Source organism: Dipodomys ordii, unplaced genomic scaffold (genome assembly GCF_000151885.1).
Source record: "Dipodomys ordii isolate 6190 unplaced genomic scaffold, Dord_2.0 Scaffold45, whole genome shotgun sequence".
NCBI lineage: Eukaryota > Metazoa > Chordata > Mammalia > Rodentia > Heteromyidae > Dipodomys > Dipodomys ordii.
This window is the reverse complement of record NW_012267261.1, coordinates 8,686,859-8,712,357: the sequence shown is the minus strand read 5'-3', so window position 1 is coordinate 8,712,357 and position 25,499 is coordinate 8,686,859. Positions and strand designations below refer to the sequence as shown.

The following is a 25,499-nucleotide window of genomic DNA, read 5'->3' as shown; positions in this document are numbered from 1 at the left end:
GCTGTGGCTCAAGTGGTAGAGCACTAGCCTTGAGCTGAAGAGCTGAGGGACAGCGCCCAGGCCCAGAGTTCAGGCCCCACGACCGGACCCAAAAATAAATAAATAAATAAATAGAAAAAGAAAGTCAGTCACCATACTTTTGGACAATGTGGTAAATCCTCCTCTAAAAAGTTCCTAGATATGTCTGTAATTTAAGGAAGTATCAGGATATAAATTTATCAGTTACAAGATCTCTTGGGAGAGACTGATGGAACATTAATAATCACACTTACCTGTACTGCCACCCTGTGACAAGGTTGGTATACTTCATTAAGTAGCCATAGACATTTTCCATGTGATCACTGTTTCAAAAAGAACAGAAAGAGAGTCAGTGAAAATTAGGGGGGGAAATCCCCAGGAAGCTTATTGCATAGTTCTGAAAATGTTGCAGACCTAATTTTATATTAATACTTTCAACTTTTATTTTTTTCTCGGAAACACTGGGGACTGAACTCAGGTCCTCACACTTGCTACGGTAGCACTCTACAAGGCTGAGACAGGAGAATCAAGGTTCAAGGCCGGTTAGGGCAGAAGTTTGGGACCTTCTCAATTCATGGCTGGATGTCATATTAAGCTATATGAGAAGCTGAGATTGGGAGATCATAGAGTCACAGCAACTCAGGCAGAAAACACAGTGAGATTCCATCTCTATAGAAGGAAAATTAGATGCAGTGCTGTATGTTTTTCACCGAAGTCTAAAAGCAGTGTTTCATGCCTGTAATCCTACACACTCAGGAAGATGAGATCTGATGGTTCAAAGCTAGCCTGGGCAGGAAAGGCTGTGAGAATCTTATCTCCAATTAAGCACCAAAAAAGGCAGGAAGTGGAGGTGTGGCTCAAGTGGTAAGAGTGCCAGCCTTGAGCAAAAAGCTCAGAGATGGTGCCCAGGCCCTGAGTTCAGGCCCCAAGACTGGCACGAAAAAGAAAATAGTAAAAGCAGTAAGAGAAATAAAACCCTATCCTAAAAATAACCAGAGAAAAAACAGCTAGAAGTGTGGCTCAGTGGTATTGCACCAGTCTAGCAAGCGCAAGGCCAAGTTCAAATCTCCAGTATTGCTAAAAAATAAGAATAAAAGAACATCCTATTCTTCGGAAGGTGTCCCTCCTTTATCCTTTCACATATTTCAAGAATTATCCTCCATTCTGCGAAACCAATGGTGTGGAATGCCAGTGCCATCTGGTGGCCAGCACAGAGAGCCACAACAGAACTTCTGTCTTTTAAAGGTTATGCATCTTGAAAGCTATTTGGATTTTCAAAATAAGGAATGCTCAATCAATGAAATTTACATCAATACTCTAAAACCTGAAACACTTCTGATCCAAATATCCCAGGTAAGACTCAACCTGTGATATTTTCCATGTTAATATCTCCAAACCCTCATGCTTTATTCTCATTTAGAATGTAACAATTTTTATAGATTTTTAACATACTTGCTAATTTTTTAAAAACCCACTTGTTAAAGCAAGAAATACCACATATCTGAGTATACATTGCATATGACAGTATATTGTGGCTCAGTGGTAGAGTACTTGCCTGGTATGTGTAATCTATACCCCAAGAGGACAAGAACAAAACAAACAAAACCCTACTTCTTCTCTAACTGCATCATACTATTTTGTGTTCTAAGAAGTAGAAGTGACAATTCAAAAAAAAACTAAGACATTCAAAATAATAACTATGAAAAAGTTAATTTCTTCCATAACTCCACTGCCCATGGAGTTGTTTTTTATTGGTACCAGGACTTGAACTGAAGAGCCTGGTGCTTGCTGGGAAAGGAGAATAGTTGGATGTGGGGGAAAATATTCCTCCAGTCCGTGGGTTTATTTCTGATCTTTAAAACTTGTTAATATTATTGACTTGGGATTTGTCCTGGAAGCAGATAGTATATATAATAGCTGACTAACTGAACTAAGCCAGTTTAGTTTGACACTCATTTCCTCCCAACCTTTTAATAATGACTGTTTCAACTCCCAAATCTCCATATGACATTAATTTCTCTTTGTTTTGAAACACTGACTCTCTACGAAGGCCAGGCTGGCCTCAAACTAGTGATCCTCCTACTTTAGCCTCCTGAGTACTGTGATCACTGCCTCAATTGGCAAACACATTTCTTTTTTTTTTAATTTTTTTTATTGTGAAAATACTGAACAGAGGGGTTACAATTACATGGGCAAGATAATGAGTACATTTCTTTTTTTGGGGGGGGGAGTCTGGTCGTGGGGCCTGAACTCTGGGCCTGGGCGCTGTCCCTCAATTCTTCAGCTCAAGGCTAGCACTCTACCACTTGAGCCACAGCGCCACTTCCAGCTTTTTTTTCTTTTTGCTTTTGTGGTGTTGAGGAATCGAACCCAGGACTTCATGCATACAAGGCAAGCGCTCTACCACTGAGCCACCTTCCCAGCCTCAAATGAGTACATTTCTTATCAAGCATTGTAGCCTCCTCCTTTGTTTCCCCTTCCCATCCCCCCCCACACACCAAAGTTGTAAAGTTCGTTTTCAACATAACGACTTGTACATCTCATTGGGCAAACAGATCTCTTAACCTTTCTAAGACCAGTTTTTAAGTTTAAGCTCCTTTTTAGTCAGCTTCAATTTTTTTTCACCTAAACCTAATTATACCTACTAAATACAAAGCACTCTAAAAATCCACTAAAAAGTATGGGGGGAGGAGGCATATCTTTCCATCTGAAATCTACAATCATATTAAGAAATGCATCTCCCTAAAGTAAAACAATTAACCAAGATCCTTGCTCTTTTCCATAAAAGAGGCACAAGAGAATTGTATTTTAGCTGCCACACAAATGGGGCACAGGTGACCAGACTTGGTGCCTGAGAAACTGAATGAAGAATGGAAGAAGGTAAGAGAGAGGGGAAATGGGTAACACCTCAATTCCAGCTGCAACAGCTGGGCAGAAACATAGGCCTTTGCTAAAATACAATCAGAAAGGAAGCTTTGCATTTGTTTTAGCATGAATTCTAGTGACTTGCAGGACATATGCAGAGAGAGAGATGCTGTAAAGCAGCATGATCTGGGGTGGAGATCCGGATTTGAGTTATCAATACAGATTCAGACAACATACATTCTTACTAGCACATATGGTAGCAAATAATATGGGCGAAGAAGGACATGAATACAGAGCTTGAACATGGTCTAAGAGAGACACCAAGGAAAAGTTTTAAGGGCAAAAAGAAAGAAGGTCAGGAGGAGGGAAATAAAAGGAAGAAAATTAGAATGATATAGAAAGACAGAAACCAGAGAGAATGTTTCAGTTTGTGGCCAGAAATGTTCAGTGTACTTAGGTAAGTTCAACATTGAACTATTAGATTTCATAACCAGGGGGTAACAACGAATGAGATGAGGAGAATGAGAGTCGGGCAGCAGTCACTGAAGAAAGGCTGGGAGGAACAGGGATAGCTAAAGATATGTGGGAATAGGCATGGCAGGTCCAAATGCCCAATGGGAAGGAAAGGAGAGAGAGAAAGGCAGACAGACAGAAAAAAGAAAAGGGGAAGAGAAGGAGGCTTAAGACAGGTGGACTCCAGAGCTTAGGTAAAATTAGATACTAGGATGGTTGATTTTATGTGTCAATCTGATTTGGCCCTGGGTTCCCAAATTAAAAACTATTTCTGTGAATGTAGTGTTCAGAATAGGAATAACATTTGAACCAGTACTGCCTGCTTCTGACACTGGAATACATGACTTCTGGCCCACAACTGGAATTTAAACCCGAGTCTCCCTTGGGTCTAGGTCTTCAAACTGACAGAAAAGATATCACCAAGCTTTGCTCAGTTTCCATCTTACAGATAATAGAGCTGTGAGATTTCTCAACCTGCAAAATTGCATGACCCAACTCTTCACCTCAATTTAGATAAATAGATCCATGGGCTCTAGTCCTCTAAAGACCCCGACTCATAGTGATGCCTTAAGGTATTTAACTACAAGCTGAGAGGCCAAAACAAAACAACCCTAAGACATTTGACAAATATGAACTTGCTAGAATAATTTTCCACTGATGTCTGAAAATGTTCCCAAGACCAACCCAAATTGTGAATGACAAAAATACTTAGCATAGCCATGGTTACATCTTGGGAAAAAAGTTTATAGTCTCCATGTTTCCAATGCATCCATTACAGGACAATAGTCATGACTGGCATATTATGTCAATAACATCAAGCTGTCTTTTCTTGCCATTAGAAACACATGGATGCAAGCCTGCAAAAAGCTAGCATCATTAACAATTTTAAAGAGGGTGCCAGTGGTTCATGCCTAACTACTCAGGAGGCTGAGATCTGAGGATCATGGTTCAAAGCCAGCCCGAGCAGCAAAGTCTGTGAGACTCTTATCTCCAATTAACTACCGAAAACCAGAAGTGGCACTGTTGCTCAAGTGGTAGAATGCTTGACTTGAGCTGAAGAGTGCAGGGACAGCACTCAGGCCCAGAGTTCAAGCCCCACAAACAAACAAACAAACAAAAAATGTAAGTTTATGCAAGCTGTAGTCACTAAAAATGAGGTACTAGCAAAGTCACATATCAAAGTGTGCCCTTTAAAAAGGCTTAGCATTCATTCACTTTCTGGATTATAAATAGCATGACAAACAGAGGGAGAATTTGCTTATCTGAGTAAAAACCAACTGACATCAAGAATGGCCTAGCCTGTGGCTCATGCCTATAATCTGAGATACCAAGGAAGCTAAGGTCCAAAGGATCAAGGTTTAAAGCCAGCCCTAGCAGAAAAGTCCATCTCCACAAATAATCTGTAAAAAACCAGAGTGAAGGAACAGCTCAAGTGGCAGAGTACCAACCATGAGCAAGCAAGCCAAGCAAGTGTGAGATCCTCAGTTCAAAAAAGAGAGAGGAAGAAAGAGATTGAGGCAAATTATTATACAACATAGACATCCTCATTTCACTGTAAATATGTATGTATATATTTTTTCTAGCTGAAAGTGTGGTTCAAATGGTGAAGCTCCTGCTGAGCAAACATAGGCCAAGGTCAAATACCATAAAACACAAAAATAGCCAGGCATCGGTGGCTCACGCCTGTAATCCTAGCTACTCAGGAGGCTGACTGCAGTTCAAGTCAGCTGGGGCAGGAAAGTCTGTGACTCTTATCTCCAATAAACCACCAGAAAACCAAAAGTGGCACAGTGGCTCAAGTGGTAGAGTGCTAGCCTTAAGCTGAAGAACTGAGGAACAGCACCCAGGCCCAGAGTTCAAACCACATGACTGACAAAAATAAATAAATTAATTAATTAAATTAAACAACATTTACTAATTAAAATGTTTATGAGTTTTTAACAACATGGGAAAGTACTTATTATGATCATTAAAACTGCCTAGTGCAAAATTTTATATAGTATACAAAAGGATGAAAGTACTTAATAGTAATCATGGTTATCATTAGATGGAAGAATTATTAGTGGTTTTATTTTGTTCCCTTTCCTGTTTCACAATTTCCATTTTAAATGCTCTATTGTTTTTACAACCAAAATGAAGCATTAAAAAAAACTATCCGGGCTGGGAAGGTAGCTCAGCGGTAGAGTGCATGCCTTGCAAGCATGAGGCCCTGGGTTCCATTCCTCAGCACCACATAAACAGAAAAAGCCGGAAGTGGCGCTGTGGCTCCAGTGGTAGAGCACTAGCCTTGAGCTGAAGAGCTGAGGGACAGTGCCCAGGCCCAGAGTTCAGGCCCCATGACTGGCAAAAAAAAAAAAAAAGAACTATCCAATAGGTGGCTGGTCTGGGAATGTAGCTTAGCAGTGGAGTGCTTGCCTAGCATGCATCAAGCCCTGAGTTTGATTCCTCAGCACCATATAAACAGAAAAGGCCAGAAGTGACACTGTGGCTCAGGTAGTAGAGTACTAGCCTAAAACAAAAGAAGTTCAGGGACAGTGCCCGGGCCGGGCCTTTAGTTTAAGCCACAAGACTGGCAAAAATAAAAAATAAATCGGTGGAACAGTCCAGTTACAGAAAGTATTTATACTTGGGCTGGGGAAGGTGGCTCAGTGGTAGAGTGCTTGCATGCATGAGGCCCTGGGTTCGATTCCTCAGCACCACATAAGCAGAAAAGGCTGGAAGTGGTGCTGTGGCTCAAGTGGTAGAGCACTAGCCTGAACTGAAGAGCTGAGGGACAGAGTTCAAGCCCCACAACCTACCAAAACAAAAACAAACAAAAAGAATAGTACCTGCATAAAACAAAAAGTTAAAAAAAAAAAAAAGAAGTATTTATACTGAGTAACAGAATTGCCAGGAATGGTGGTACATGCTTATAGTTTCAAGTACTCAGAAGGCTGTGAGAGGAAGACCAGCTGAAACCACAAGCTCAAGGCCATCGTGGGCAACATAAAGAGAACTTGTCAAAAACAAAACCCTGAAGAAGTCAGGCACAAATGGCTTAGGCCTGTAATCCTAACTACTCAGGAGGCTGAGATCTAAGGACTGGAGTTCAAATCTAGCCTGGGAAAATAAAGTCTTGAGATTCTTCCAACTGACACTGCCCACCCACCCTGCAAAAAAAAAAAAAAAAGTGGAAGTGGACTTGTAGCTCAAGTAGTAGAACACCAAACGAGTTAAAAAGCTAAGGAACAGCACCGAAGTCCTGAAGTCAAGCCCCTGGACCACCATAAAACAAAAAACCAAAACAACAACAACTAACAGGTATCTGAACATCAACTTCGTGGAGCATAGTCTAGTGAATTCTGCATCTTTCTACAAGGCAGGTGTTCTCTATGTACATGCTAACTGGTAATTCTACAACATGGTTCTATAATATGGATGCTGACTGTTCCTCAAAGGTGCACCTGCTCCTTGGGCTTGATCCCCAGGGAGGTGCTACTAGCAAGTGTGTGGACCTTAGGTTGAGGAGCATTATAGAAGGTCACTGGGAGTATGCCCTTGAAGGGAATTGCAGAACTCTAGTCTCTTCCTCTTTTGATTTTCTGCTTCCTAGTATACTATACTTTTTGCTCTGTTGCCCATTCTTACCAAAATAATAACCTCGAGACCCATGACTACTCATCTTCATCTTGGAATGGAATTCTAAAACTGCACCAAAACAACCTTTTTCTCTTAAAAAAATTATTTTATTGTTATTACAAAGGTAATGTACAAAAGAGTTACAGTTATATAAGTCAGGTAAAGAGTACATTTCTTTTTGGACAATGTCATTCCTTCCTTCTCTCTGTCAAAACTTTTTTTTTTTTTTGAGGGGGGTCCAGTCGTGGGGCCTGAACTCTGGGCCTGGGCACTGTCCCTCAGCTCTTCAACTCAAGGCTAGCACTCTACCACTTGAGCCACAGCACCATTTCCGGCTTTTTTTTTCTTTTTGCTTATGTGGTGCTGAGGAATCGAACCCAGGGCCTCAGGCATGCAAGGCAAGCACTCTACCACTGAGCCAACTTCCCAGCCCCTCTGTCAAACCTTTTGTTTGTCTTAAGTATTTTACTAGAAAACCGATGAATACAACGGCAGCCTTGAAAACACTGATATAAGTAAAATAAGCCAGGCACAAAATGATTCCATGTCTATAAGGTGCTTAGGACAGTCTAATTCATAGAGATAGAAGACAGAATACTAGCTGTCAGGAGACAGGCAGAGGGGTAATAAGGGAAGATATTGTTTAATGGATAGAAAGTTTGACTTGGGATGAAAAGTACTGAGATAAACAGTGGTGACAAGTGTACAATACCATTAATATGCTTAAGGCCATTAGACTGTATATTTACATATGGATAAAATGAAGCAAGGTGCCAAAACTTTATGCCAGTAATCCTAGCTAGTCAAGAGACTGAGACCAGGAGGATCATGGTTTGAAGCCAGTTCAGGCAGAAATCTGCAAGATTAAATCTCCAATGAATAAGCAAATACCAGACTAGAGGTGTAGATAAAGTGTAGAGCACCAGCCAAGCAAGCAAGCTAAGCAAAAGTATAAAGCCCTGAGTTTAAGTCATAGTACTGGCACAAAATATAGACCAGATAGTAAATATCATGTGTGTGTATATATATATATGTGTGTGTGTGTGTGTGTGTACACACACACACACACACACACAGATATTATCACACTAAGAAAAACAGTAATAGCTAGGCGCCAGTGCTCATGCCTGTAATTGTAGCTTCTCAGGAGCTGAGACTGAGGATCATGGTTCGAAGCCAGCACAGGCAAGAAAGTCTATGAGACTCTTATTTCCAATATACTACTCAAAAAAGCTAAAAGTGGTGCTGTGGCTCAAGTGGTAGAGTGCTAACCTTGGGCAAAAGCAGCTCAGGGACAGTGCCCACCCAGGCCCAGAGTTCAAGCCCCAGGACTGGCAAAAATAAGATAAAGAAAAAGAAAAGAAAAACAGTAACAATTTTTAACCTGTATGATGTTTTATGTTTCCCATCTCAACAGGTGTTGACGTCTCAAAATCCAGATATATTACAGAATAAGCTATACAATCCTTTGATTTTGAAGATAATACAGAAAACTCCCCCAAAAAGGTTTATCAGGGACTACTTTAAACCCCAAGGGTATAACATTATTAGCTACTTCACCAAGTTTGAGAAGCAGCGCTGTCAAAAAGGAAAAAAAGGCAAGAAAGAGTACGTATCATCCAATTCTCACAGATAACTAACTAGTTACCTGACCACAGAGCCTGAATGAGGGTGACACAGAAGACACCTTTACATGGCAAGACAGGAAGCTATTTCTGGTGAGGGAAAGAGCTAAGACTTACCACACACAGGTAAGATGTGAATTCCTGGTCATTGCAGGCAAACGATGGTCTAACCCTAAGTTCCTCAACTGCAGATAGAGATCAAAATATCTATTTTGCAGATATGTAATAAGGAAATAATCTGAGAGAATCAACCTCTAGATGTTGTAGTAGTAAGAGTTTTTTAATTTTTATTTTGGTCCATCATGGGGCTTGAACTTTGGGCCTGGGCGCTGTCCCTCAGCTCTTTAGCTCAAGGCAAGCACTCTACCACTTGAGCCACAGCACCACTTCCCAACCTCTAGATGTTGGAAAATATGGTAAGTGCTTTACAAATACTGGTTCTCTCCCACTCCTGAAAAATCAACTCATATGTAGCCAAAGGGCTCATTTTCTAGATCAGTTTTCTTATTTTCTTTTTTTGTGTTGGTCGTGGGGCTTTTGAACTCTGGGCCTGGGCTCTGTCCCTGACTCTTCAGCTCACATTGAGCACTCTACCACTTGAGCCCGCACCACTTCTGGTTTTCTGGTGGTTAATCAGATATAAGAGTCTCACAGGGACTTTCATGCCCCAGGTGGCTTTGAATCATGAGTCTCAGGTCTCAGCCTCCAGGAGTAGCTAGGATTATAGGTGTGAGCCACCAGTGCCTGGCATAGATCAGTTTTGTAAGTTTCGTAACTTGCAAGCCTGGCACTTTTTTTTGGGGGGGGGTCCGGTCGTGGGGCCTGCACTCTGGGCCTGGGCGCTGTCCCTCAGCTCTTCTGCTCAAGGCTAGCGCTCTACCACTTGAGCCACAGCACCACTTCCGGCTTTTTTCCTTTTTGCTTATGTGGTGCTGGGGAATTGAACCCAGGGCCTCAGGCATGCAAGGCAAGCGCTCTACCACTAAGTCACCTCCCCAGCCCCAAGCCTAATACTTTTTAATTAGAATAATGGGACTTAATAGGCTCAGAGATTCTACTTTTTCTATTTTAAAAATCAGTTACTGGATGGGGTGGGGTATAGCTCAGTGGTACAGTGCTTGCCTAGCATTCATGAGGTTCTAGCTGTGATCTCCAGCACCACAAAACAAACCAAAACAAAAAGTATACAGAAAAGTAGTTATTATTTAGGGGATAGCTCAGCAATACAATGCATGCTTAGCAAGGTCAAAGCTCTGGGTTCAATAACCTATAATAATTATTTTAGGTTATTTTTGTCAGGAACTATAAATGATCTGAGATTTACCTTGTTTTCAAGTTACCAAATAAGCCTGCCATAACTTCATAAAATAGTGGCAGAACATATGAGACTCTTGAATCAGAAATGAGAATCCTCAAAAAAAAAATAAAATAAAATAAAGAAATGAGAATCCTCAGTACTCAGAACTCGACATAGTAACAGTATAGATTTTCAGTCCCCTGCACAGGCACACAGGGGAGCAGGTGATACCTGTGCATGTGGTGGACTCTGTTACACAAGAGACACCTCAAGCTCAGCAGAAGAACCCAAATCTTTTAACAAGCAGTAAGCCTAAGACAAAAAAAATTATTTTTACAGGTGGTAAATACACCTGATCTATGTTCAGAAGGGAGTCACTATAACTTTTGAAGCTGTCTGCTACATAAACATTCTTGAAAAATAGTTTGGAACAAAGGGCAACCATTACCTCTGCTCAGAAGTCATTCCAACGGATCTCCTGAAAGCTAGAAGCCTCTTACTCCCTAACAACCAAATCAAATCAAATGTATTTGGTCAAACCAAACTAAGTCTCAATCTCTGTTTTAGAAATTTCTCCAGGGGACTGGGAAGGTGGCTCAGTGGTAGAGTGCTTGCCTTGCATGCATGAGGCCCTGGGTTCGATTCCTCAGAACCACATAAGCAGAAAAAGCCGGAAGTCGAGTTGCGGCGCAAGTGGTAGAGCGCTAGCCTTGAGCTGAAAAGCTGAGGGACAGCGCCCAGGTCCAGAGTCAGGCCCCACAACTGACCAAAAAAAAAGAGAAAAGAAAAAAATTTCTCAGTAGATGACTGTTTATGCGACATTACCTTTCCAACAAGTCTATCAGACATGTTCTGGTATGGTACCCAGTAATTCCTACCTGCTGGTAGTCACACCACAGGTAAGACTGAATTCCAGCAGTCAGTCACTTCCATGTTTAGGTTAAGACTGTGCTTCAGTCAGGCGCTGTAATCCTACTCAGAAGGCTGATATCTGTAGGATCGAATTTCACAGCTAGCTCACGCAGGAAAGTCCAGGAGACTTTGTGTGGCTCAAGTGGTATAGAGCTAGCTAGCCTTGAGCTGAAGAGTTGAGGGGCAGAGCCCAGGCCCAGAGTTCAAGCTCCACAACCGACCAAAAAAAAAAAAAAAAAAAAAGACAAGACTGTGCTTCACTTCCGTCCAGTGCTCGTTCACACTCTCGCACTCTCTCTCTCTCTTCCTCCCTCTGTCTCTGTCTCTGTGTCCCTGTCTCTCTTTCTCTTTCCTTCCTTCTCTCTGCTCCGGCTCTCATACTGGGGGTTTGAACAAAGGGCCTTGCTCTTGCCTGGCAGATGTTCCACTACTGGAGCCACCTCCCCAACCCTCTTTGCTTTTGTACTTATTTGGTAGATTATGTCTCAAGTTTTAGCCCTGCCTTTGCCTGGACCACCATCTTATTATTTATGCTTTCCATGTAGGTGGGATGATCGACACACACCACCATACCCACCCAGCTAGTAGTTGAAATGATGGTGGGTCCTTAATAAGCTTTTCTGGCTGGTGCTGGTGGCTCACACCTATAATCCTAGCTACTCAGAAGTCTGAGATCTGAGGATTGCCATTTGAAGCTAGCAGGCAGGAAAGTCCCGTAACTCTTATCCCCAACAGACTATTCAGAAAAAACTGGAAGTGAAGCTGTGGCTCAAATGATAAAACATTAGCTTTGAGCAAAAGAAACTCAAGGATAGCACCTAGGCCCTGAGTTCAAGCCCCAAGATTAGCACACAAACAAAGGGTTTTCTGAGTTAGTCTTTATTTTCTTTGTCTACTATGGACTTGAACTCAGGGCCTGGGCACTGTCCCTGAGCTTTTTCACTCAAAGCTAGCATTCTACCACTTTGAGCCACAGTGCCACTTAGCTTGGTTTGTGTGTGTGTGTGTGTTTTCTGGTGGTTAACTGGAGATAATAGCGTCACAGACTTTCCTGCCCAGGTTGGCTTTGAACCGTGATCCTCAGATCTCAGCCTCCTGAGTAGCTAGGATTACAGGTGTGACTAACCAGCACCTAGCCTGAGTTAGTCTTGAATCACAAGGCTCCCCATCTTCACCACCCCAGTAGCTGGGATTATAGGCACAAACCATTGCACCCTGCTTAGAGCTCTCTCATTTTCTGCCTTTGATGAAATAAGCTGCCATGTTATAAGAGGCTGTGTGGCCATAAAGCTGTAAGGCCTCTAGCCATTAGTCATGAGAACGGAGCTCTTTGTCCAATAGACCCAAAGGAATTGAATTATGTCAAAAGTCCTGTGTTACGAAGTTGATCCTTCCCAGGCAAGCCTTGAGATAATCACGATCTGAAAGACTCAGAAGCAGAGAACACAGCTAACCCACATCAACATTTCAAACCCACAGACATTGTGAAATAGCAACTGTTTTTATTTTAGCTAAGTACAGTGGTACCCAATAATTCTAGCTATGGGAGAAATCAAGCAGGAAGGACTTGGAATTTGAAAGCAGCCTGGGACACACAGAAAATCCCATCTCAAAAAAAATTTTTTTTAAGATACTGTTTTATTATGTTAAATTTGGGGGTAATTCTAAGTTCTATATGAGGTATTTGTCTCAACTATATTTCAAAATAAACCTCAGGTTGATTAAAAGTTAAATATAAGTCAGGCATATTGGCTCATATTTTTAATCATAGGTCCTCAGGAGACATAGATCAGAAAGATAAAAGTTTAAAGACCAGCAAGGTAAGGTTAGGAAGACTCCTATCTCAGCCACCAAGTTGGATGTGGTAGTTCATAACCATATTACCAGCTATAAAAGAAACAAACATAGGAGACCAGCCCCAGAGAAAAATGCAAGACCCTATCTGGAAAATAACTAAGGCAAAAGAGCTGGAAATATGGCTCAAGTATAGAGTATGTACTTAGCTAGTGCAAGGCCCTGAGTTAAAAACCATACTAGTGACAGTCACAGAAAGACACACATACAGACAGACAGATACACACACACACACACAATCAAGTCATTTTTAAATTCCATGAAAAGTACTAAGGACACAGCTCAAATGGTAAATTAAAGGATCTGAATTCAATTCCCAATACTACAAAGAGCGAAAGAGCGAAAGGAAGGAAGGAAGGAAGGAAGAAAGAAAGACTTTAAAGCCAGGCGTCAGTAGCTTATGCCTAGTTACTCAGGAGCATGTGATTTGAGAATCACAGTACAAAACCAGCCCAGGCAGGAAAAAGATCCTTGAGACTCTTATCTCCAAGTAGTACCCTGGTTCAATTTGGTAGAACTCTAGACTTGAGCAAAAAGGAGCTGAGGGATAATGCCAAAGCACAGAATTCAAGCCATGACCACCACTACCACCAAAACTAACTTTATAGATGAGGCGCTGGTGGCTCACACCTATAATCCTAGCTACTCAGGAGGCTAAGATCCAAGGATGGCAGTGCAAAGCCAGCCTGGGTAGGAAAGTCTGTGAGACTCTAATCTCCAATTAACCACTAAAAAAGCCCAAAGTGGAGCTGTAATTCAAGTGACAGAGCACTAGCCTTGAGCTGAAAAAACGTTCAGGGACAGGGCCTAGGCCCAGACCCAGAATTCAAACCCAGAACCAGAAAAAATTAAATCAATTAAAATAACTTTTCATAATTTAGAAGTGAAAGTAAAAATACGAGTTCTGGTTTTGAAGTTCTGTCTATGTTAAATAAACAAAGATGAACCAGGTATGGTAACACAGAACTGCTCTTGGCAGCAAGTGGGAGGCTGAGGTAGGAGGGCTTCAAGTTAGAGGCCAGCCTCGGCTATATAGTGAGATCTGGTCTCAAAAAGAAAAGTATACATAAATTTATCTTATGAGATGAGAATAGGCTGGCCTATTCACACTGGCCTCAAGAGGAAAAGAAGCAGTCAGAGAAACTGAGAAAGGAACAGAGAAGGGGAGATCAAGAGAAAATACTGTCAAAACAGTTTTAAAAATGACTATTATGTATATAGTATTTGCCTATCATTTGTGAGGCCTAGGTTCCATGTACGGCACTACAAGCAAGCAAGCAAAGTCAAGAAAAGAATTCTAACAGGATATGCTTACAGGGAAGTGTGCTGGAAGAAAACCCAAGAGCACACACTGTCCTTGGTGAACACAGAGCAAACTGCCACAGATTGCACATGAGAGGCAGTTAAGTGTGACTGCTTTCAAGAGGAAAGGATTTTGTGGCTATGTTATTGTTTGTTGTTGTTCTTGTTTTCCTTTTTTTTTTAAACAGGGTCAAGGCTAAGCTGAGGTAGGGGCCAATTCAGAACAATGAGGAAAAGGCAAAGGGATAAAATTAGTTTCAGAGCTAGGTAAAAAAAAATAGCATTAGTCCTGGCAAGCCATATTAAAATCAAAATGCATATCAGGAAGTAAATGCAGTATACCATATTCATGTCATTCGTGGGAGGGAGTTCTTCAAGACTGAATTTTCCAGATAGATGGTTTTTTGGGGGTTTTTTACTTAATTTTTTTTGTGAACATACTGTACAGAGGGATGGTTTTTTGGTTTTTGTTTTAAATTTTAGCGGCTATCTCTGAGATTGTTCACCACTGTATCTACCCTCCTTAACTCTGTGGGTGTGTTCCTGGAGATATAAAGTCATGGGACTCTGATTTCTGTACAAGGAAGTAATGTAGCTGACTCTGACTATTCAGTTTTTCCAGATCTTTCAATGTCTTACATTGACAGTTGCCATTTCCTGTTATACTTCCCCTGGCAACTTTTGCATTTTGTGATTCGACAATTCTGGTTTGAAAATTACAAAAGACTAATTCCTTATCATAACATTAAATTAGAAGAGTAAAGCACATAGGCTTTATGACAACTATGTTCAATGCTAAGAAATCTGTTTCATTTTGTACTTTAATTCAGCCCAGGTTTTATAATTTAGAATATCAGAAGACTGGGCTGGGAAGGTGGCTCAGTGGTAGAGTGCTTGCCTTGCATGCATGAGGCCCTGGGTTCAATTCCTCAGCACCACATAAACAGAAAAAGCCAGAAGTGACACTATGGCTCAAGTGGTAGAACTCTAGCCTTGAGCTGAAGAGCTGAGGGACAGTGCCCAGGCCCAGAGTTCAGGCCCTACATCCAACAAAACAAACTAACAAAAAAACCCATACTACTAACTAATATGGTGAGAGATGATTATTCTGTATTGTCATACACTTTTTTGGTGGTGGCTCAAGTGGTAGAGCGCTAGCCTTGAGCTGAAGAGCTGAGAGACAGCGCCCAAGCCCAGAGTTCAAGCCCCCAAACCAAAAAAAAAAAAAGAATATCAGAAGATGGATGGACACCAGTGGTTCATTCTTTGTAATCCTAGCTACTCAGGAGGCTGAGACCTGAGACTCCTATTTGAAGCCAGCTGGGACACGAAAGACTGTGAGACTTTTTTCTCCAATTAACCAGCAAAATCCAGAAGTAGAGCTGTTGCTCAAGAAGTGGAGTGCCAGCCTTGAGCCAGTTCAAACCTCTCCTCCCCCAAGTACTGTCACATACAAAAAGGGAAAAAAGTCAGAAGACTGATTTTTTTTTTTTTAAGTCAGTCATGAAGCTTGAACTCTGGGCCTGGGCACTGTCCCTTGGCTCTTCAGCTCAAGGTGAGAGCTCTACCACTTGAGCCATAGCACCACTTCCGGTGTTTCTGGTGGTTTATCTGCAGTAAGAGTCTCCAGGACTTTCCTGCCTGGGCTGGCTTTAAACCACAATCCTCAGATCTCAGCTTCCTGAGTTGCTAGGATTATAGGCGTGAGCCTTCGGCACCAGGCAGACTGATCTTTTACTACCTGAATTGTATCGTCATGTCAAAATATCCCTACAAAATGAACTGATTTTATGATGAGTCTTATGCAAAGAGGGAGAAGAGGAGGAGGAGCCAGATGACTTTCTGGGGCTACAACTCTGTGACAGATCACTTGCCTAGTACATGTGAAGTATGGGTTCAATACCCAGCACCACTAACTGCAAAACCATGTCTCCATAGCTCAAGTAGCTAAATGTATTTCTGCCCTACCATCTCTTACCAATTAGTTATCTTCTCTGTTTTGTTTCATCCTGTGAATAGTCATGTATATTTCACATGTATTCATGTTATCTATAATTAATACATATTGTTCACCAAATCTTGGCTTTACCCTCTTCCAAACACAATTCACAATACAAATGGCACAATGGCTAAGATAGACTGGTTTTACACACAGGCAGCTAACCAAAAGAATTCATCCCTTTGGCTTCAATACCACTGGATTCCTAACTTCATTCATTCTTAAAATTATGGGCCAAAATACCCTCCTATACTTTACATAAAATCAAAAAGAGGAAAAAAGAAAAGAGACAAAACTTTTGTTACTCCACCCCCCCTTTAGTTCCTTTAAGTTTTCATTCACATTAATGAAAATAAAGAAATGTAGACTTGGGCTGAGAATGTGGCTTAGTAGTAGAGTGCTTGCCTAGCATAAAGCCCTAGGTTAGATTCCTCAGTACCACATAAACAGAAAACGTAGGAAGTGGCAATGTGGCTCAAGTGGTAGAGTGCTAACCTTGAGCAAAAAGAAGCTCAGGGACAGTGCCCAGAGCCTGAGTTCAAGTCAAAATAATAATAATAATAATAATGAAAAAAAGAAATGTAGACTTTGTCCAAACAGAAGCATTTCAGTGGACAGCAACTGAAACTGAAAAATGTTCAGGATCAGGCTTAGAGTGCCAGAAGCAGGTACTCTACCCTACTTTGCTCATATACTTGTTAGTTCTGCCCATCAGACTTTCTAAGTCACAAACACCTAGAGGGCAAGCATCTTTTCTGATCAATGACTCCAATCATCAGGACAAGTTAAGTTTTGAGCACATAGTATCTGCTAGGCGCAAGAAAGAGCTGAGTTAAACAGGTTTTTAAAGTAAGGCTAGTAATCAGGTTACAACCGAGGCAAAAGCAGAAGTGGATACAGAGAAAAAGAAAACAAGAAAAAAAGCATGCAAGCCAAGAACCAACCCTTGAGGTTGGAGGCGTGGCTCAGTTGATTGCTAGCCAGTGAGCAAAAGTGGCAGGTACAGAGTTCAAATCCCGGACTGGGACTTAAAAGAAAAGGAAAGTGGGTACCGAATTAAATCACAGCAAGAATTAGGTAGCTCCTGGACTGCAGAAGTCCAGGGATCCAATTTCTATATTCCTCGATAAACCTCAATGAGTACCTGTTGAATGAATTTATGAAGTGAATCTTGCTGAGAAAAAGGTGAAGCCCCAAGTTCAGGTGAGACATCGCTTCGAGAAGCCAGTGGCCAACCCTTACCTTCCAAACTCTGCGAAGTTAACAGGCGGCCCTGTGCAACCTGGGACAGCACCTGCGAGCCAGGACCCTTACCTGTACTGCCAGCCTTTGGCACCGCCGCCGCGGCTGCTGCTGCTGCTGCCGCCGCCGCCCGCGCAGCTGCTGTTGCTGCTGTTCTTGTTCGGAGTCACGGCGGAGGCCAGGCCCTCCAGCTTCCCTTCGCTCTCCGACACTTTCATGGTGGACACCGGCTCGCTCCCCTGCATCCTAACTCCCAGGTGGCGTGCCCACGGGGCGCGGGAGAGAATACCTCTGGGGGGATGGGGTGGAGGATGGCTTTCGGGGAGAGGGGACCAGGGGCTCTCTCTGCCTGGTCTCCTCCTCTTCGGCTCTGGTGGCGATCGATCACGCTACGAGGATCGGCGGCTGCAGCGGGACGCGCCTGCGGTCCAGGAATGGAAGGGGTTATGCATGCCCGCGCGGGTCCAAACTTTCAAGCGAGCAAGGGCAGCGCGGAGGGCGGAAAGCCCGCGGAGAGGTAGCGACCGCCCTCTCGGCAAACGCCCGGAGAAAAGGCAGGGGGGAATCACCCAGAGGAGGAACCGGGGGGACGAGGACGAGGTGGTGGGTTCGCTGGCCAAGGAGCCTGGCGAGGGACGGGGCCGCGGCCTGACCTCGGGGCTCGCTCTTCTCCGACGGCTTCAGCGGAGGCCCCGTCCAGCCCGCTCGGCGGTTCCTGCCGCCGCCCGAGACCCGGCCGGGGCCGACGCGCGGAGCCCGGAGCAGGGCTGGGGGCCTGAGGCGGCGCGCGGAGCCCGGGGCAGGGCCGCGGGGGCGCGCCGCCGGCTCGCAGGGCCACCTGTCCTCCGGTCGTCGGCGAGCCGTTCAGGGAGACCTCCTCCAGCTCCCCCCAGGCCTGGTCCTCGGCTGGGGCCCCCTCGGAGCGGGCCAACCCACCCCCGAGCCCTCCCGCTCTCTCCGGTTCCAAACGTAAATGCCAGGGCCGCGGCCACCGCCCCACCCACAGCCCCACGGCGGGTCACTCTCTCGCTCTCGCTCCCCCGCCTTCCCTTCCGGAGTAGTGTGAGCTCACTTCCTCCAGTACCGAAGTCTCAGACGCCATCTTTGATGAGGGCCACTGGGCCATCTAGGGGGCGGTACCTCTGGGAGTGGGCGGGGTCCGGGGCTGGCAGGAGAAGAAGAGAGCCGCGGAATCCGGCGAACCCGAAGAGCTGCTGAGCAGGAAGGAGGAAGGAAATGACTGGTTGAGTCTTGGCCTCGAGGAGTGCGACTTCGGCTTTCGTCACCAAGTCCTAGCTTTCCATTTGAGGAATCATTCCACGCCTTTGAGGAAAGACTTTACAGACAGGATGCCTTGACTTCAGACTCTACTACTGCTAAACACAATAAATACTAAATTAACAAATAAATTCAACCAATCTTTTCTAGCCGGACATACAGAATTCATTTTAATGAGAGAAAAAGAGGAAGGAGAGAGACTGGTTAGGCAGCTATTATACAAAGTGAGAGGAGATGATGAGCGAAGTGGTTCCACACTATCTCAGATAAGGCAGCAATACTGCCAATGAATCGAATTTGCACCAGTGCAATAGTTCTTGCAGAGCCTTCCGCTTCCGGTCCAAGGCTGTCACAGATCACAACTCTGATCATGCCCCTTTGAAACTCCAAAGATCTTTGGTTATTTGTATTTATGGATGCTGTTGCAACAGAGGATTGTGATTTAGGATTTAGAGTTATCCTTCACAGTCCAACCCTGAAGAGAAGATCTAATTAGTGGAATCAGCACACCATAGAAATAACCCACCTAGTCTTTGGAGTAATAGAAAGTGAGATGAGGAACATAGCAACTCAAGGTCAAGGACTCAAAAGCTTTAGGGATGCTGAAACTATTTTGTCATTGCTTTCGGTGGTGGGGAGACTTGGGGACTGGCTTATTCTAATCACAACAAACTGATGTAGCTACTGAAAAGACAGTCAAAACTGAAAAATACAAGCTAAAAGGGTCAGGATGGAGGCTTGGCTCAACTAGTAAAGCACCAGCCATGAGCAAGCAAGCAACTAACCAAATGAGAGCATGAGTTCCCAGGTTTAAGCCATGGTACTGGCACCTACCTACACAAACACACAAGAATGGTTGTGTTTGGTGAAGGTGTCCAGGTGTTTGCTGGACAGGTCTGCAGACACACCACCCAATATATTTCTGAAGCCATCAACAAATTTCTATGGGAGGCCAACTTTGTCTTCCAAATAAAATGAAGCTTCTAGCCATGTCATCTGAAGGTATCTATATAAATTGATATTGCTGGAAATCACCAGCTTGTAGGTATCAGTGAACATGCAGGTATACAGGACAATCTCAGCTCCAGAGTTATCTCAATGAGCCTTTCCTGGCCACTCTGTGGAGCAGTAGTCCCTCCATTCCTCCACACTGCGTTAGGTTTTTTTTACTAGTATCTAACCTTTTTTTTTTTTTCCTGTACTAGAGATTGGACCCAGGCCCTCAAACTTCCTAGACTTACCACTCACAGCATCTGACATTAGATGCTTTGTTGGACATTGTCTGAGTAGACAACATGCCTGTTGTGACTTACTGAAAAGGAAGCTCAATAAGGAACAAGTGGATTCTTTCCTTCCACTCTTGTGTCCTCAATACTTCAGTATTGCTTGACACATGTGTTGAGTGATTGGATGAATATGCTATAGTAAGTTAGGAACATATACATTTTGGAGAAATGGAGTTGTAGCTCAGTGGCAGAACACTTGCCTCATATACGTGAGGCTCCAAGTTCAATCCCTAGCACTGATGGCAGGGGCAGGCAAAGTATACACTTTGGTAACAAAATCCTGGCAGTGCCACATTGTGTGTGTGTGTGTGTGTGTGTGTGTGATTTGAGCAGGCTACTTTGATAAGCCTCAGTTTTCCTTAGTAAAACAGAAATAGAATGAGGAACACACATAAAAAATGCTTAGCACAAATTCTGGCATCCAGTTAGCACTGAAAACTGATTAGCTGGCCTTTGTTTTTTCCAGTCCTGGGGCTTGAACTCAGGACCTGGGCACTGTCTCTGAGCTTCTTTTGCTCAAGGCTAGCACTCTACCACTTGAGCCATGGCATCACTTCCAGCCTTTTCTGTTTATGTGATACTGAGGAATCCAACCCAGGGCTTCATACATGCTAGACAAGCACTCTACCACTAATCCACCTTCTCAGACCCTGGCTTTTTTTTTTTTTTTTTTTGGTCAGTCATGGGGCTTGAACTCTGGGCCTGGGCACTGTCCCTCAGCTCTTCAGCTCAAGGCTAGCACTCTACCACTAGAGCCACAACACCACTTCTGGTTTTCTGGCGGTTTATTGGAGATAATAATCTCACAGACTTTTCTGCTTGAACTGGCTTTGAACCACGATCCTCAGATCTCAGCCTCCTGAGTAGCTAGGATTACAGGTGTGAGCCACCAGTGCCCGGCCCTCCATGGCCTTTTTTTTTTTTTTAAGCTGGTCCTAGAGCTTGAATTCAGGGCCTGGGTATTGTCCCTGAGCTTCTTTTGCTCAAGGCTAGCAGTCTACCACTTGGGCCACGGCGCCACTTCTGGCTTTTTCTATTTATGTAGTACTAAGGAGTTGAACCCAGGGCTTTATGCATGCTAAGCAAGCACTCTACCACTAAGCCTCACCAGCCTTCACTTTTATTTTTTAAGTTCTCTTTTAACTCAATGCAGAGGACAGAAGGGAAGGAAAGGGTGGTTTGCTTCCCCAAAGCACAAGAGACCTGCTTTTTCTGAGTCTAAAACATTCAACTAGAATGGAGAGAGGGAGGAAGGGAAAAAGGAAAGACAGAAAGAAAGAAGGAAGGGAATACTCTGGTTTCTCTTCAGGTCATATAAATCTTTCTCCTTTTACTAAAGATTTCCGTGTTAGGAAGTGGAAAGACTTGGAAAAAATTATATTAAGTGAAGTAAGCCAGGCCCAAAGAAACATAGGTCCCATGGTTTCCCTTATTTGCAATAACTAGTATATGTCTGAGACAAGCAGAAATGGTCGGATAAGTTGATGTTAAGCGAAATGAACCCCAAGTTAAGGACTCAAATGTTTTTTCTTTCTTGCTATTGTGTCTATCATATTTATAAGATATTTCTTTGTTGCTTTGTATGTCCCTCCCTCATGGTATAAACCCTGTTTTCACTGTATTTGATGTTAGAATAATTTGTGGAGGGGAAGGGGAAAAACAAATTGTTTAAATAGGGATACAGGTGGACCCACTGCAACAATGAGATGTACAAGATTTTCTGTCGAAAATGAACTTTACAACTTTGGCCAGGCGGGGTGGGGGTGGGGGAATGGGAAGGGATGGGAAGGGGAAACAAAGGAGGAGGAGGCAACAATGCTTGATAAGAAATGTACTTATTACCTTGCCCATGTAATTGTAACCCCTCTGTGTGGTATTTCCACAATTAAAAAAAAGAAAGAAAGAAGGGGGGACAGAGAGGAAATAAAGGAAGGAAGGAAGGACAAAAAGGAAGAGAAAGATGGATGTTCATATTCCTAAAGGAGTCACTGCTATAGTAGAGCAGAGTTTCAATCCATCAGGAGCCTCACACTCCCCTAGCCCTCCCTTCCCAGTGTAGGCAGAAATCTTGTAACAATTTCCTAGCCCAGCTGGGTGATTCAGCTATAGGGATCTAAAATAGCAGCATTGCTGGCTGCTAAGCTTAAAGCTAGTAATGGAAGTAAAACAAAAATAAATACAATTGAGGTACAGTGGGTAAGAACACAGGAGTTGGGTTTGGAGGTACAGCTCAGTTAATAGAGCATTTAGCCAATGAGCAAAAATGGAAGGTATGGGGTTCGAGTTGTGGTCAAGGACCTAAAAAGAGAGAGAGAAAATAAAAAGGAAGAAAGAACATGGAAGTAGCTGCTGTGCTTGCATTTTGATAAATTTCTTGCTACCACTGTTTGCTTTTCCCTGTACCTTTCTCCTGAATCCCCCATGGAGCTTAAAATTATGTCACTTAATACCTTGGAGACAGTAAAATTAGCTCTTTTCAAATTATTATTTTATTGTAAAGATGCTGTCATCTAGCAATAATACAGTTTAAGAGCTACTTGGGGGGTGGGGAATGTAGTTGTAGAAATGGGAGGGAAGGATGGTAGGGGAAAAGCAAAGGAGGAGACAACAATGCTTGATAAGAAATACACTTATTACCTTGCTCATGTAACTGTAACCCCTCCTCTGTACAGTATTCTCACAATAAAAAAACGTATTCTTAAAAAAAAAAAGAGCTAATTGTACCTTTAGGTAAAATTAGAGCCAGGTGATAGTGGCTCATATTTGCAATTCTAGCTTCTCAGGAAGCTGAGATCTGATTATCTTGGTTTGAAGCAAGCCTGGGCAAACAAATTTGAGAGGTGCTTATCTCCAGCTAAACAAGAAAGAACTAAAAATGCAAGTATGGCTCAAGTGGTATAGCACCAGGCTCGAGTGGAAATGAAAAAAAAGCAAGAATGCAAGTGTGGGCATAAATAAATAAATAAGTGCCTTTGTATTTTCCCCCTAAGAGTATCCTCTTTTGTTCTCACTGTGTGTGAGTGCCTAGAATCCTGTATAATTTATCCTATCCCAGTGTATTTTAGATCTAATTTCCGCATATCAGAGAAAACATGTTCCATTTGTCTCTTTGCGCTTGGCTTATCTCACTTAACAGAAATTCTAGGTCCATCCATTTCCCTACAAATGGTATAATTTCAATCTTCCTAATGGCTGTGTAAAATTCCACGGTGTATAGGCACCACCAAATAACATACTTTTAAATATATATCCCTCAGATAAATAGAAAGAACAGGAAATACTAAGGCCTGCTGGAGTCAGAGAGAGGAAACTGAAATAGCATTTGATGTTCGTCATCTTCTCCCATTATTTCAGGCAAAGAAAGAAAGCTGATCTAAATGTTTGTAGATAGAATTCACTTGAGCCCTGTGGGCCAATGGTGTATGAGAAAGTTGTTTAAAGATGATTACAGATGATTCCCATCTATCTGCAGGGTTGGAGTTCCTTTTGACTTTGTGTTCCAGATGAAACTTCCTTAGTACCTTTCACATGTATCTTTCTTTGGTGGCTTTATATTGCTTTTTGTTCCCATGTAGCAGTGAATTCCTACACATGGCACTGTGGAGTATTGTCTGTCACTTAACTCCTCTGTTTGATTTTATTTAGACATGGTCTCACTATGTAGCCCCAGCTGATCTTGAGCTAGTGATTTCCATGCCTCAGCCTCTAGAGCGCTGGGACTCTAGCTGGACACCACCACATCTCACATTTTCACGTATTCCCCAACCGTCACGTTCATTTCCCCCACATAGGTTCATCTTAGAGCTAACCAATTAACCAATATATAATTAAGACTCCTCCCTGCCCGCCCCCCACAGTAAAAGGAAAAAGTCAAAATCTGTTGCACCTGAGCAGAGGTGGGTTGAGGAGGAGCCAAACTAAAGAGAGAGGGGGCTGAGTTATCTGGCTGAGGGAAGGCGCTGAGCTGAGGAGAGCAGCAGGCCACTGAGCTGAACAGGAGACTCGAGACACTGGGCAAGATACAAAAGTACAAGGACTTGCTTCCAGAAGCACCCACTTCAGGCAAGAATCCCCAGGTCCCATGGACCCTCCATTTACTTCAGGCTCCCAAGAGCCCCCAGACACTCCAATTACTGAAGTGCCTGTAGATCCTGCAATGCCTGAAATTCCTCCTGCTGCCTCAGGACAGACCAGTACTCAGCTCCCCCTGCCAACCCTACATTTCTCAGTTGCCCCAAGTGCCCCAAGACACAGGGATACTCTGGTCCCCCTACCACCCCCACGGCCCTCAGTTATCCCATGTACCCCAGGACACCGATATACTCTGCACCCCATACCACGCCCGCGTCCCTCAATTATCCCTATTACCCCAGGACGCCGACGTCCTATAGTCCCCCCCCTACCACCCCCACATCTCTCAGTTGCTTCAGGTGCTCCAATCCCTGTAAATCTAGCTCCCTCAAGAAGATTGATTTCAGGCCTCCTACCATTCCCACACCGCTCAGCTGCCCTAGGTACCCCTAGGCCTGAAGGTCCTCCAGCGCCTGTAGGTCCTCCAGCTCCCTCGGAAGCCCAACTTCCTCTAGGATCCCCGCCACCCTATCGTCCCAGGGCTGCCCTAGGTACCCCTAGGCCTGAAGGTCCTCCAGCGCCTGTAGGTCCTCCAGCTCCCTCGGAAGCCCAACTTCCTCTAGGATCCCCGCCACCCTATCGTCCCAGGGCTGCCCTAAGTACCCCAGGCTCTTCAGACTCAGGCTTCCCCCCTGTCCCTGTCCCCTCAGCGATGCCACACCCCCGAAAGCGTAAGCCCCGCTCAGTGTACAGTGAAGCCCAGAAGAAAAAGCTGGAAGCTTTTTTTAAGAACATAAAGTACCCCAGCCACAATCAAATAGAGAAATTAGCAGAAATGCTTAAATTGGACGACAACCAAGTGCAGATATGGTTCAAGAATCGTCGGGCTAAGGAGAGAGGCTTGCAATCTAATAAGAATCGTCGGGCTAGGGAGAGAGACTCGCAATCATCTGATGAGAATCGTCGGGCTAGCGAGAGAGACTTGGAATCATCTGATGAGAATCGTCGGGCTAGGGAGAGAGACTCGCAATCATCTGATGAGAATCGTCACGCTAGCGAGAGAGATTTGCAATCTGATGAGAATCGTCGGGCTAGGGAGAGAGGCTTGCAATCTGATGAGAATCGTCGGGCTAGGGAGAGAGATTTGCAATCCGATGAGAATCGTCGGGCTAGGGAGAGAGACTCGCAATCATCCGATGAGAATCGTCGGGCTAGGGAGAGAGACTCGCAATCATCTGATGAGAATCGTCGGGCTAGCGAGAGAGACTTGCAATCTGATGAGAATCGTCGGGCTAGGGAGAGAGATTTGCAATCCGATGAGAATCGTCGGGCTAGGGAAAGAGACTTGCAATCATCTGATGAGAATCGTCGGGCTAGGGAGAGAGACTTGCAATCTGATGAGAATCGTCGGGCTAGGGAGAGAGACTCGCAATCATCTGATGAGAATCGTCGGGCTAGGGAGAGAGACTTGCAATCTGATGAGAATCGTCGGGCTAGGGAGAGAGACTTGCAATCTGATGAGAATCGTCGGGCTAGGGAGAGAGACTCGCAATCATCTGATGAGAATCGTCGGGCTAGGGAGAGAGACTTGCAATCTGATGAGAATCGTCGGGCTAGGG

The 25,499-nt window shown here is 43.8% G+C and overlaps 1 protein-coding gene across 1 annotated transcript in view; it reads right to left on the bottom strand.

The window, feature by feature from the left end:
- The window catches only part of Osbpl11 (oxysterol binding protein-like 11), a 72,163-nt gene extending 54,625 nt beyond the window's left edge, over positions 1-17,538 (bottom strand). The window contains exons 1-2 of the mRNA XM_013019458.1: positions 17,318-17,538; positions 273-341 (exon numbers count right to left, since the gene is read on the bottom strand). Of these exons, the coding sequence (XP_012874912.1) occupies positions 273-341; positions 17,318-17,490 (242 nt within the window). The 5' untranslated portion in view covers positions 17,491-17,538. The remainder of the gene's footprint in view (positions 1-272; positions 342-17,317) is intronic.
- Positions 17,539-25,499: the final 7,961 nt, after the last annotated feature.